At 36.9% G+C, this 13,645-nt stretch overlaps 1 protein-coding gene across 2 annotated transcripts in view; it reads right to left on the bottom strand.

Moving 5' to 3' along the window:
- LOC149194947 (IAA-amino acid hydrolase ILR1-like 3) overlaps positions 1-5,732 on the bottom strand; it is a 147,765-nt gene extending 142,033 nt beyond the window's left edge. For both annotated transcript variants that reach the window (XM_089405190.1, XM_089405191.1), the window contains exon 1: positions 4,950-5,732. In XM_089405190.1, the coding sequence (XP_089261316.1) occupies positions 4,950-5,369 (420 nt within the window). In that variant the 5' untranslated portion in view covers positions 5,370-5,732. The remainder of the gene's footprint in view (positions 1-4,949) is intronic.
- Positions 5,733-13,645: the final 7,913 nt, after the last annotated feature.

The following is a 13,645-nucleotide window of genomic DNA, read 5'->3' as shown; positions in this document are numbered from 1 at the left end:
AGAAGAAACTGAAAACCGGGGTGGGAAATGAGAAATTTCTACAACAACTCACCCAACTCTCGCCTTGAGTCACATCCACCTCTGCTCATAAGCGTTGTGGCTATCTCAAACTGTAATTTGAAAAAGTTCTTTTGCTCAAACCCAATCTGCTTGGCAACTTTTGAATTATGGGGTTGGATGTAAACTTTTCCCTCTCTAAAGGTTCCTTCATGCCCTTTATCTTCAAGTGTTGGAACTAAAATGAGGCTTTTTGTGAGGTCTGGAACATAAAGAACATCTCTGAGCTATAAGGGTTTTCTCAACTCCCTCTCAAATTTGACTGTACCAAGCCCTTCAGCGTGATACCTCCCATCATCTCCTAGCTCAATGTGAAACTTCATGTCTTTCTTTGTCAATTTGTAGAAGAATTCCTTATTTTCCATCATGTGACAGGACGCTCCATTATCAATGTACCAAACACAGGTACCAATAGAACTCGCCATACAAGCAATGATGGAAACTCCCTCTCAAATTTGGCTGAGAACTCATCAATCCCTACAAAGGCTGCGGCCTAGTACTTCTTGGAACCCTTCTTCCAATTAGGGCATTTAGTAGCATAATGCCCTAGCTGATGGCATGAGAAACATTTAATTTTGTTGAGGTCCTTCTTCTCTCCCTTGGAGCTTAACTCACCACCCTTCTTGCACTTCAATTTGCCCCCTTTACCAGCCAGGGAAAAATTTTCTTCATCTTCGGTCTTGGCATGAGACCCTCTAGATCTCCTCTTGGACGAAAGCACTCCACAATCACTCCCAAATTGCGAGCTTCTCCCTAGCCACAACCCTGTTGATAAAAGTCCCCCGGGATTTGGTGAAGCCCATCAAGGCTAAGCACACCAACTCAAAGTTTGGGGTAGTCTTGGCCACTCTTGTCATCTCATCCCTTACTTAGGTAAATTTGGTGAGGTTAAGTCACCACGAAATCTGACTTTGACATCCTAATGCTCCTCAACTTGTCTTTGAGCATCATTATCATGGCCTCGTTATTGCTCTAGTATAAACCCACAATGGCCTTGTCTTCTCGCTGCTTTAGCACTACCACTTCTCCACACTGCCAATTCTAACACTTGCACACGAAGAAGCCAATATCCAAAATTATCTCTAGAAGGAACAAGGTTCTAAATAGAGAGGAACTTTCAACACTTCTCACCATGCAATACTTTAAGACTACTATAGGGGCCATTATTAAAAAGTATCAATATATACAAGATTTATCCTTATAAGAGACAATAGCTAATGACTAAGCATAATTACACCTTGATCTAGCTCATCATCCTACCATACTCTGATTCACATACAATATTCAAACTATTACTTATACTTATTCAAGGGGCCATGACAAGCAATTCCTAGCTATATCCTTACAAATATGCAGAATAATCTAGTCATGACACTTCTGAACTAATACAATTATTGTAGCCAAGTATAACATTCCATTGCTTGAACAAGTAGCACCTATTTAACATAAGTGGAAGGTTACCTTGTCATACGGCATCCATTCATGAAAGAAGCATTAGTTAACATACTTAGCTCGTTATTCTTGCATATTTAGTAAACATCACAATGACATCCCGCTTATCATTGCCACATTCACAGTAGTCCAACATTAAAGACAACATCAATTCATTTCATTAACAGGAAATAAGTTCACACTTATCTGAATCACTTAGATAGATTGGAAATTGAAGAAGGGAGTGCCACTCTCCACCCAACCATATGCACAACTATGCTATAGGTTTCTTGCAATTGACCACCCCTGAGCCAAATCTGATGCCTTAGGGGAAACTTCACACAGGGTTTTACAAAGCATAGTTTTAAAACTAGGTCGGTCTGACTCGGAATCGGCTTGGTTGATCGAGCCATACCCTTGCCCAGACAGACTAGGTCAATTATCCGGTTTGGCGGCCAGCCCATTACCGAACCGGTTAAGTTGGTCACCAATTCATTCGGTTCGGTAATGAATTGGTCGGGCCGACCGAGCCCGACTTAAACCGGTCAGTCTCGACAGCGGGGAAAAAAGGTGGGTTGGGCGGACTTGAAATCAATTATTTTTTCATTTAAACTATTTCCTAGGCCCTCTATCCTTCTCCCATGCCTATAAAGGTGACCCAACCCCCACATATTTCCTCACAACTATCACATTACATTTATGTGAGCAATTGTGAGGAGTTTGTGAGCAGTTGGAGTTGGTTATTGGAGCAGCATTAAGGAGGTTCTTGGGCGATCTTTGGACTAACATTGAGGAGTTGGTTTTTGGAGCAGCATTGGTTATGTGTTTTTGTTCTAATCTCTATATATTACATGTATTGGACAGTGCACTCGGTGCCATTTTGATATAATAGATATATTCATGAGCATGCTTTGATCAAGTGTTGTCTTCTCTCTATTATTCTAATGCTTTGAGTTTGGAAACATGAATGAAAATCTTTAAAAATATGATTTTTCATTAAAATTAAATATTTAATGTACTTTTTACAAAGATCGAGTCATTAGAATCAACTAGTCTGAGTCAATATCGAGTCAAAGTCCGAGTCAAAGTTGACCCTCGGCAGGTTCTGAGCCCGAGTCCGATTTTTAAAACATTGCTACAAAGTTCACTTCAGAGGATGTGAAGGCCACTCTCCTTCACATACAAGATTCAGGGCTCTCCTCTCATCTCACCCCTCTCTATTCTTCTTTATGTCTACGTTGTTTATCCGTTTAGTCTTCTACACTCTAATTTCTTCATTCCACAACACAAACTCTCTCCCCTTGCCTTCAAAATCTATTGCTCTTCCGTCTCTACTATTCCGCTATGCGCATTGATTTCTCTCTCCTTGCCTTTAGGATTAGCTACTTTTCCATACACATGCTACCCACCACCAAAAATTCAAGTCCCTTGGGTTACGTGGGCACCAAAAGTCTCCAAAAAAGGGGGGCACGTAGCCCATACCTTAGGGTAGTTTGGTACGAAATTCCTCATTCTTCCATAATTATTGTCATTTTGGGTAGTTCAGCTACCACATCAAGGGTCTAGCCAATTAATTCAATTAGATAGGAAGTTTCTCCAATCCCACTAGAAACTCTCTCTTAGTGAAGTTTCTCTCCTACACATCGAGATCTGTGTTGGCTACTATATTCTTCAGCTTTAATATATTACACCAATTTAAAATTGGCAATATCCATTTTGGTCATTCCAACATTATAGATCTCAATTACATATTACAAAAATGTAGGGATTTAAAAAGGGATGTTATAATAACCAAGCACAAGAACTCCAAGAGAGGAGTTGTATAGAAGAGATATCCTTCGAGAGGAGTGCATATACACACACATGCCCTTTACGGTTTGGGCACTAGCCCTAAGGGATTGACTAGGTAGATCTTAACCAAAATAGCCAAATAAAGTAAATACACTAAATGGGTCAATTACGCATGGATAAGGTAGATAAAGCCATTGATACATCTCAACCAAAGTCCTACTATCTCTTGAATCGAAAGGCCTCGCAAATAAACCTCATCACCATACCAAGAATCTACACTAAACAATGACAAAGCACGCTCTATCCAAGCTTTGTTCAGTTCTCAATTAGAGATAGGTAAAAAGTGACAATGAACATTACTTGGAGATGTTGACCCCAACCTTTGAACCTTCATCATCACTTATAACAAAGGCCCCTATATGATATTAACCACTCCTTCATTAAACCCCTCAACCAGGCACATTGATCCCTACCAAGGTGAGATCATCCATCCTTACACCTATCAATCCTATTGTCAGTCAATGGACCATTCACATTTAAAATGCTGTTCTTTCCCTCCAATTCACATGTATGCTCTATACCATCATTTTCAACCATAACTATACTTCTTCAACTACAGTTTTTTGGCACCCCTTCTGCAATCTTGCTAGGAGAGCATGCAGATTGAGGAGAAAAAGTCTTTAGGGCTAGGCCATAGTTAACCAATTATTCATAACAGCTATGGTTTAGCAGCCCTAGCACAATATCCTCAATATCCAATCCTCCCTCCTCCTTCAATAGCCTTGAGCCAAGAAAATCATCTTGCAAATAAACATTGAAATTCCCACAAATTCTAAAGAGGGTCATGGAAGAAATCCACCAATTTCTCTTCCTCCTCCGTTCTCCCTTTCAATCACTTTGAGCACCATCAGGCTTGGGGCATTTAAGAAATCATTGGCAATTTTTTTTTAGATTGGATGGTATGTATTCTAGTATACACTAATCAATGCAGCACCGTTGAGCGATCATTGATTGCATACATTCTCCCACAACGAGGATTTTACAAAAACTTGAGATGTAAAGAGGAATTCTACTGAATCTTGCCATGCAAAAGCAATAACTATTACAAAATCCATCTGCGTTGCGATCATCGTTGCTGTGCCTCATCCATCGTCTTCACCAATTATATTCTGTCATCAGACGAATTCTTCCTCCTGCATGTTCTCTCTTTGCCCCTGAATCACTGCTAGATCCTTTGAGGCAGCCATGACTTGCATCCGGAGATACAATATGGGAATGGCACTGTGCGCCTAGATGGCCCAGAGCAGCGTGGATTTTGGGGGAGAGGTATGTATTAGGCTGACTCAATTCATGTTCTTGGGTATGCTAGTAATTCTCTGGGGAAATTTGGAAAATAACGCTTCCCAAAATAAAGTAGCAGGAATTCGCAAGCCTGGATGTTACCTAAGTTGAAAACCTAACATGCAAATATGTTTAAGCTTTTCTATTAAATGCAATGCATGCAGAAACAATGAAAGTGATGACTGCAAAACGTTGACCGTGAATGAAGCATAGTGTGAAGAGAAAAAAAGAGGTTAATAATTAATATATACATCTGTGAAATTTTGAGCCATGAATGAAGGTTGTAATTAAAAAATAAAAGTCCATATCCATATCAACTCCCCTCGTACCTGCAATGGGAGGGCATCCATGTCGGCACGAAGTGCAACTACTGGGGCAGTGCCCGATCCGATGGTGGCAACCACACCCGTCTGTGCAAAGGGCCATTCGAAATGCACTCCCATTGCATCCAGCTCATCTCTTATTAGTTTGCTCGTATTGAATTCCTCAAACATGAGCTCCGGATTTCTGTGAATTCTCCTCCTTACCGACTTCAACCACTCAAACATCTCTTCCCCTTTAGCATCTTTCAGAAGCCCTTGTGCTTCAGCTACAGCGCTCTCTTGAGCAGAGAGCGGCAGAGGCAGGCCTTTAGCCGTTAGAAGTAAGGAGGAGATTAATCCTATACACGCAAAAAATAGCAGGCATGAACAGCAACAGGATCTCACACCAAATCGGCATGGAGATGCTTCAATGGAGAAAAAATACATGGAGCTACACTTCAGAAAATTATTGAAGGCTGTGGTCTATTAGAAGAAAATTGCCGCAGACAAGAGGGCATATGGCCAGAATAGCTCTAAAGAAAACAAGCACTGGGACACTTCAACCTATCAGGTCAGATCAAAAGTATACGGCCGCCTCAATATATCTCGGAGCAAAAAACATGTTACGGCCGAGTGATAGCTCTGAATTTATGAGATGTTGGGCAGGTGCACCGAATATGTACAAAGAAGAGGAATGGTTAGGCCTGGAATTTGACGGCCACCAATATTTACGAGCGCGTAGTCTAACGAGACGGAGGAGTAGCCATGGAAATTCTGTTTATAGTTAGATAAAATCTGTTAAAGAATTGCCATGGAAATTCGGGTTATATATGATAAAATCGGTTAAAGTTTTTATAAATCTTATAATTGTTAAACTTTACAATTTTAAGTATTTTATGAATTCATTTCCACTATTAAAAATACTGTTCAAACATGGCTTTTTTTTTTTTAAATCCCATCCGCTTTTAACCGTCCAATTAATTCCTCGGCCATAAATACACTGGGTGGTATATATCTTATATATCTACATAAGATTGAAGCATTTGCTTTATCCTGTTGTGGGCATTTACTGCCAGCGTATTAATGGCTAAATAGACTGGTAATTTGGTAAAGATGTCTAGCCTTATTTGACTAGATATAATAGCACTTACACTGGGTAGTATATATCCTATATATCTACATAAGATTGAAGCATTTGCTTTATCCTGTTGTGGGCATTTACTGCCAGCGTATTAATGGCTAGATAGACTGGTAATTCGGTAAATATGTTTAGCCTAATTTGACTAGCTATAATAGCACTTATTTGAATTTGATCAGTATTTTTTATATGATATATATATTAGCAATTTTATAAATTTTTTAACTTGGAAAAATGGTTCAACCGAATAGACTGGTAAATATATCTGGCCTAATTTGACTGGCTATAGTTCTATTTATTTGAATTTGACTACTTGTAAGTATTTTTTATATTAGGTATATATTAAAAATTACCCTAAAAAATACAAAAAACAGATCTATAGATTTTTTAAATTGTTAATAAAAACACAAAATCAAAAGGTTATACAAAGGCACTGAGTGAATAGCAAAGCACAAATCAAAAAGATAAACAATTATAATCATTTCGGCAAATCATCAAAATAGTGGCAATAAAAGCACACACAATCTTATCTTCGATAAACAATTATAATCATTTTAATCATTTCGACAAATCATCAAAATAGTGGCAAAAAAAGCACACACAATTTTATGTTCTGTGATTGATATATATTAACAAAAAAAAAGCACTACTCATCAGCATGACATCCCAGATATCACCCTTACGTCAAGGTACTACACCTTTTTTTAACTCATCAAGAGATTACTCCAAATTCTCAATTAAGCATATCAGTGTTAAGGATGTCTTTGGTCTTTCTTCGTGTGAAAGTTTCAACATAAGCTCATGTTTTGTGGGAAGTTCCGTATATTTCTCTACATGCTTTGTATTCCCCGAACCCTGGGAACGCCAAAACTCAAACCTGGGAACGTGGAAACTCCAAAAAAAAACATTTTTCAAAACTCCCAGAACTTTCCCCAACTCCCACTGAAAAATTAACATTTTCATATAGTTCCAAAGCTCCCAAGAACCATTGAAAACCTAGCTAGCTCCCCTAAGCAGGAACCATTGGAACAGGTTTCCCACCTCTCGAAAGCGGTTCTGGTTCTGGCATAGCAGAGGTTTTTCATAAACCCCGATGTGTTATTAAAACGATAATTGAGAGCAAGAAAGCTGCCATTTCCACAGAATCCCCTTGGTATAAGTGCTAAAGTTTCCTTAGATGGAACTGTCCAAACCCTGAGACACATTTCATTATCAATTTTTGTTGTACTGTTTTTATCTTAAGAATAGTCATAAGTTTATTCCTGGCAACTACCGGTAGACTCATTCTGCTATCTTGTTTGTTCAGGTCAAGGTCATCCATGCAAATGAGATTGTTTTGGAAATGTTAATAACCAGCTAAATGGAGTGCTGTGTTTCTCAGGAGCAGTCACCTAAATTTTGATGTTCTGTCTCTCAGTTACTTTTCTAGCACAGTTGCAAGTTCCTCGTACCAACTCGGTGCCTGACTGATGGAATCGATGGCCTAAAAGAGCCAGGTCAGCGTAGAGGCAGCCATCTAATGGTACGATGCCGTATTTCTTTCTGACGAAAATAATTACTCTGCTCCTAGCCCTTGACAATCTATGCGATGTTGGGTGTTGATGCAAACCCCTGCTCTACAGCAGGCCCTAAATGGCGACCAGGATTTATGGATACTAATTACTAGATGTCCCTCTCAGAAGGACTCAAAGCTTCAAACCCTAACTTGTTTGCTTGTTATCAGTTATCCAGGAGCGATACCTTAGCCTCCCACACCTTTTGATGAGGTAGTGGATTCAAAAATCCAAATCTTTGTCTGATTGCTTGTTGCCAAATCCAGGAGCTACAACTTAGCCTTCCACACCTTTTCACGAGGTTGTCGTCAGTTCCTCTTTTCTGCTAAGCCTGACATGGGATGACCATTTGATAGAGCGCAGGTGGGCCTGAGCCCAAAAATAAAGGAACTTCAACCGTGAAACCGGCCACTGATTTGATGCAGTGTAAGCCCAGAAATAGCAAGTTCAAGCGAGAGCTATTAAGCAGAGAGGCACAATCTTCAGCCGGGTATACGTTCAAGTGTAATGTTTGTACTATGAGATTAAACCGATATGTCTACTGAACTAACCTATGTATATATGTATAAGTCTAGTTTAAATGTTTTCATATATATCACACCAGTGTAAATGTTTACCGATCAATTTGTCTGTAGTCATATTAGAATATTAGAATTTGTGTTTTAATTACTTTGTTTCAATCATGGCGGCAACGACAAGGTAAATCATACCAATGGTAGTGCAGGCGTAGCAAAAATAAAGCTAGGAGTTGGATGTCCAGCACTTTTGACAAGAACATTACATATTGTTTGTTAGATGAAACCGACATGTTATAGTTGTGGATTATATAAGAAAATAAAATAAAATTTTATGATTATAAATTAAATAGAAACATATGTGTATATATTAATTTTCCTAGGTTATTTTCAGGGTTGGATTTTGTACATTTGAGCTTATTGAAGAGTGATGTTCATATTGAAGATGTCTCTTGATGTGGGCGAGCGGGGCACCCCAATTGACCAAATAAGAGTGTTGGTGTCTTTGAATCTGTTGGATGTTGTTGAAGTGGGTTATAATTTCATTGTGATTTTCATGTTTTTCTTTGAGGACACGGCCCAACAAAGTTTTCATTTGTCAATGAAGAATGATGGAATGGAGATAACAGCTCTCACACCCCCTAGTATGGTCAATGTTGGGAACCTAACTAGAGACCTCAACTTGTATTTCAAAATTTGAATGGACGTGTCAATCTATAGCAATCAAGGCTTCAAGGTGTGAATTTCCTCTTGAACTTTAGGAGTAACATGGAGGGAAACTTTAGTGGTTGATGAAGCTCGGGTTTGGGCTTTGGGTCTTCCCAAAGAACTATGACCCCCAAATCCACACCTTGGGTGCATTCTTTACCTTCGCATGATGCCTAGGAAGGACTCAAACTAAGCACTAGGGGCTTCCGAAGAAGGTTGTAGGGAAATGGAGAGGCTATGTGGAGGTTGGAGTGGAGTAGATTGAAGGGGAAGGCACTATAACCGAGCTAACTAGAGGAGCTAGGACTAAAACAACAAGAAAGATAAATGCAAAGGGAAAGAGATTTGAATGAAGGAGAGAACTGGAGGGATGAAAACAACAATAAAAATTATCGAGAAATTAGCCTCAGTGATGCAACTTAGATTCCTAAGCTCAAGAATAAAAAATAGTAATATATAGACAATATCAATCAAAATTTAAGACCAATAGATATTTTACCAAGTTGGGAGTTGCATGCTTGCTCCATTCATCATTCGTTGGTTCCTCGCTATGACACCCTCATTGGAGTTTGTTCACTCTCCTCTATTGGGCCCCAAAGACCATAAACGGGCAACAAATTTTCCAAGCAGCAAAATAGTAAGAGGGAAGGAGGTCCAGGTCAAGAGGGCTTGGGCCTTCCTTCACTGGATCACTAAAGAACCAAATGTTGAGGGTTGGAAATCTCACATGCAACCTGGCAAGAAAGCAGTGGTGGAAAAATGGCATAGCAAGCTCAAACAAAATACGAAAACGCAGAGGAAATGAGGGTTACCATATTAATTCATTATGATGTCATGACTCGTAACATGTGTGACTGCATTGGGGGAGTTGGCCATGTCATCCCCTTCCTTAATGTCTGCTACAGGACGTGGGTCTTTCTTGGCCCAACACTCCCTATGCTAGTTCAATTTCCAGCACCCCATTGGGGTATATTAGAATTTGTTTGAATTGTAAATTTCAATTTGTCTCAAGCGTGGATGGCATAAGGATGCTCAATCTTGCTCGACCATTGGGGGATAAAGGAGGAGATAATCTTGGGGAATAAGGATAGCATTAAAAATATTATTACCTGTAAATTACCTCTAAATTTACAGATAAATCGTGGGATAATAAGGAGCTAGGGAAAAAAGGAAGCTAAGGTATTATAAGGAGGTGATCAACCTCACATTTGCTAACTAGAAGTATCTCTCTATACTGATGAGTACTAAGAACAAAATGAACATTGCATAAGAACTAATTCTCATAAGCTTTCAAGTGAAACCCAGCATTGGTCTATTCCCAAGACATCCTCTACCAAAGAATATGTTACCTTTGTGATACTAAGAGGGTTTAAGATGAAAAACATTTTCTCTTAGATTTAGCTCTTATTCACATTTGTTCTCATTTCCAAAACATTTCCCACAATTCCAACCTTCTTGACTTTGTTAAGTCAGCAAAACTATATGATCTTGGAGTAATTATCTCCCTCATTTTTTATCATAGACAAAATATTAAAGAGTAACAATTAATCTCTTATTTTTTAAAAGTCAAATAATAAACATTAATCTTAGTAGAAATTAATCATCATGATAATCATAAAATTTAAATATTAGAAATTCTTACTTAATTTAAAATATGTTTAAATACTAAAAATTATATATATATATATATATATATTCATTCTAATTTATTTATTTTAAATTTTACTTAAAATAAATCCTTAAAATCTAAATATTATATGAATTTTGAAAAATTTAAATTTATTTATAAATTCTTAAATATAATAAAAACAATTTTACCGAAAATTATGTTATCTCATAAAGATTTTCACCTTGTTAATTCTGGGATTTTGGATTATTAATTTTTTTTTCTTACTTAAAAACACTGACCAATTCTAATTTGTCAAAGATACAAATAATATTCTAATTTGTTAAAGATACAAAAGAAGTGTCATCACCAACTCAGAACTCTAAAATTTTGATGTTTAAAATCAATTTACAATAGTCTTATAATTCCACAACTCTAACCCTCAACCCAAAAAAACAATTTTAAAAATATAAATATTAACTTAAAAATCATTTTAAATTAATAATATTAAATATTTATATCACAATTTTTTTTATTAAAATAATTACAAACATTAAATTAAAAACACACCACTTTAATATTCAAAGTAAAAGTTTTATGTGGCAATGGACTGGAACGATGGTTCGAATCTTGTGCTGCTTGCCGTAACGAGACGAACTCGAAAATCGAAAAATCTTACTAAACTTTCAAAAAAATATATATATATATAATAAAACCAAAAAAACCCAAACAAATAATGCATTCACTTGAATGCAGGAATAATTTGAATATGGAAAAAAAACATCATGCAGTGAGTTGATGATGAGTCTATTGTCTTTTCGAAAAAGTACCGAGTCCATTTTAAGCTGTGTATGGCGTTGTTTACCAATGTTATAAATTTGCTTGAAATTTTTTTATCAGAATTCAGTAATGTTTTTTTTATTTTTTTAATTAATTACAAGAGTGTTAGAAACATCAAAACTTTTTTTTCATCCAAAATCCTAAAATTTAACACTCATACCTCAAATTTCTCAAAACTTTAACAAAAATCATACTGGAATTTCCCCTCTTTTCGGAGTAAATTGGTGATGTCTTTAAACTACTCTTTTGTTTTCATAACATCAACAATAAAAACAATATACACCCTGGACCCACAGCGGTCTATGACCGAGACAACACACGGTTTACCGAAACGTGATTGACTGAGACAACACACGTTTTACTAAAACGTAATGAATCAACGTTTAGCTGTAAAAGCAATATAGGCCCTGGACTAACAGCAGTGTAATTATTACATACACTATGAGTTTTACCATGAATCTATCTTTAACATAGATGATGGTGTTTAATATTTGCATTAAAAGTAATATATATTTTGGATTTATAGTAATTTAATTATTTTTTTAACTTACGTTTTGATAGAGACTAGCAACTTCTCACATATATGCAACACACTTTTTATAAAGAACGTAGATAAATCTAATTATGGCTACATGTTTTAAGACACATTGGATAAGTACCATCATTTCTCACATATATGCAACACACTTTTTATAAAGAACGTAGATAAATCTAATTATGGCTACATGTTTTAAGACACATTGGATAAGTACCATAATTTATTTTATAATTATGACGACATGTTTTAAGATACATTGGATAAGTATCATCATTTATTTTATAATATTAAGGCGCATCTTATCATTGTGGTTGGGTAACAAACTCTTATGATATGAGAAATGAAGTTACTTAAGATGAATAGTTGGGAGAAATTCTTACTTCTGGTTCTTTATGTCTATTTATCATTGTGGTTGGGTAACAAACTCTTATGATATGAGAAATGAAGTTACTTAAGATGAATAGTTGGGAGAAATTCTTACTTTTGGTTCTTTATGTCTATTTATCATTGTGGTTGGGTAACAAACTCTTATGATATGAGAAATGAAGTTACTTAAGATGAATAGTTGGGAGAAATTCTTACTTCTGGTTCTTTATGTCTATTTGTATGTGGGTTTATTTTAGGCTGTTAAAGCCAACGATTGATATCAGAGCCTGTTGCATCTGAATTGAATTCAGAAGGGGCTAACAATTGATATCAAAGCTTGTTGCATCTGAATTGAATTGAGATCTGTAGTGAATCTGAATTGAATGAGTATGCAGTAAATATTGATTATTGGACTGGTATGTTGAATAAGAGTTTGGGAATGGATCCTGAATTTCAAATATGTGATGGAAAATTGATGTTGTAGCACGAGATGTTGTATATTTTTTTAATTTTTAATTAAAAAATAAGGAAGAATCTAATTTTTTATAATTTTTATTTTGGTAGATATAAGTAAAATTTTAATTAACTTTTGATGGATAACTTTACATATCATAATGAATTATAGAATGAGCCTCTCCAAGTATCATAATGAGCTATAAAATGAGCTTCTACATAATGAATATGAATAAGCTGACCAAGTGCTTATCTCACCAGAGTAATGGCCTCATATTTGGCTGCAACAAAGATATCCTACGGATTCCTGTGGCAGCTCGATGCCTGATGACTCCGCCCACTGTGAAAATGCAATCAATAGAAAGAAAATTCCAAACTGGAAGTCTTGGTTCCTGTCTTGTGAGTCCAATACATTTTGTAGTACCTCATTGGTGAGGTACCTTAGCCAGTTCAGCTTGGCGCGATTCACGCATACATTAGCAACATTAACGACTTGTTTCAAGCATTCTCCCTTCTTGTAGGTTTGCAACACCCAGGTAGATAACAACTACACTGCCATGCTAACCAATAGATGGTTGAGGGAGGCTATGTCATAACCCTGATCCTTTTTCTTTATGCCATGTTTAAGGCATGGGTCCATCCATTCATTCACGACACCTCCATCTTTCTGTCCAACCACCCCATATTTTGGTTTTGTGGGCCAAACCATGAACACATTCACAACATCCCATCCATCTATAAAAAACCCAATAATGGCATGGATCACCTTGTCATTGATGGGGATCTTTTGATCTAGCCAAATCCCTCTAGAATGCACCCGCGATAGCAATAGCCTTACACACTTTCGCACCATTGATGAATTACCAAAACATGAGGCATACAACAAGCTCAGAACGCCAAACTTTAGCAATATCTAGATGACTTTTGTATCCTAGTCTGCTCCCCCTCCATTCCATTTATTGGTCCAATGCAAATTCAGGGAAGACCACATAGTTGTGGATATGAT

Source organism: Pinus tabuliformis, chromosome 2_2, assembly GCF_031772625.1.
Source record: "Pinus tabuliformis cultivar Carrire ecotype Pingquan chromosome 2_2, CPIR1, whole genome shotgun sequence".
Classification (NCBI taxonomy): Eukaryota; Viridiplantae; Streptophyta; class Pinopsida; order Pinales; family Pinaceae; genus Pinus; species Pinus tabuliformis.
Note: the sequence above shows the minus strand (reverse complement) of the source record. Positions and strands in the feature narration are given on the sequence as shown.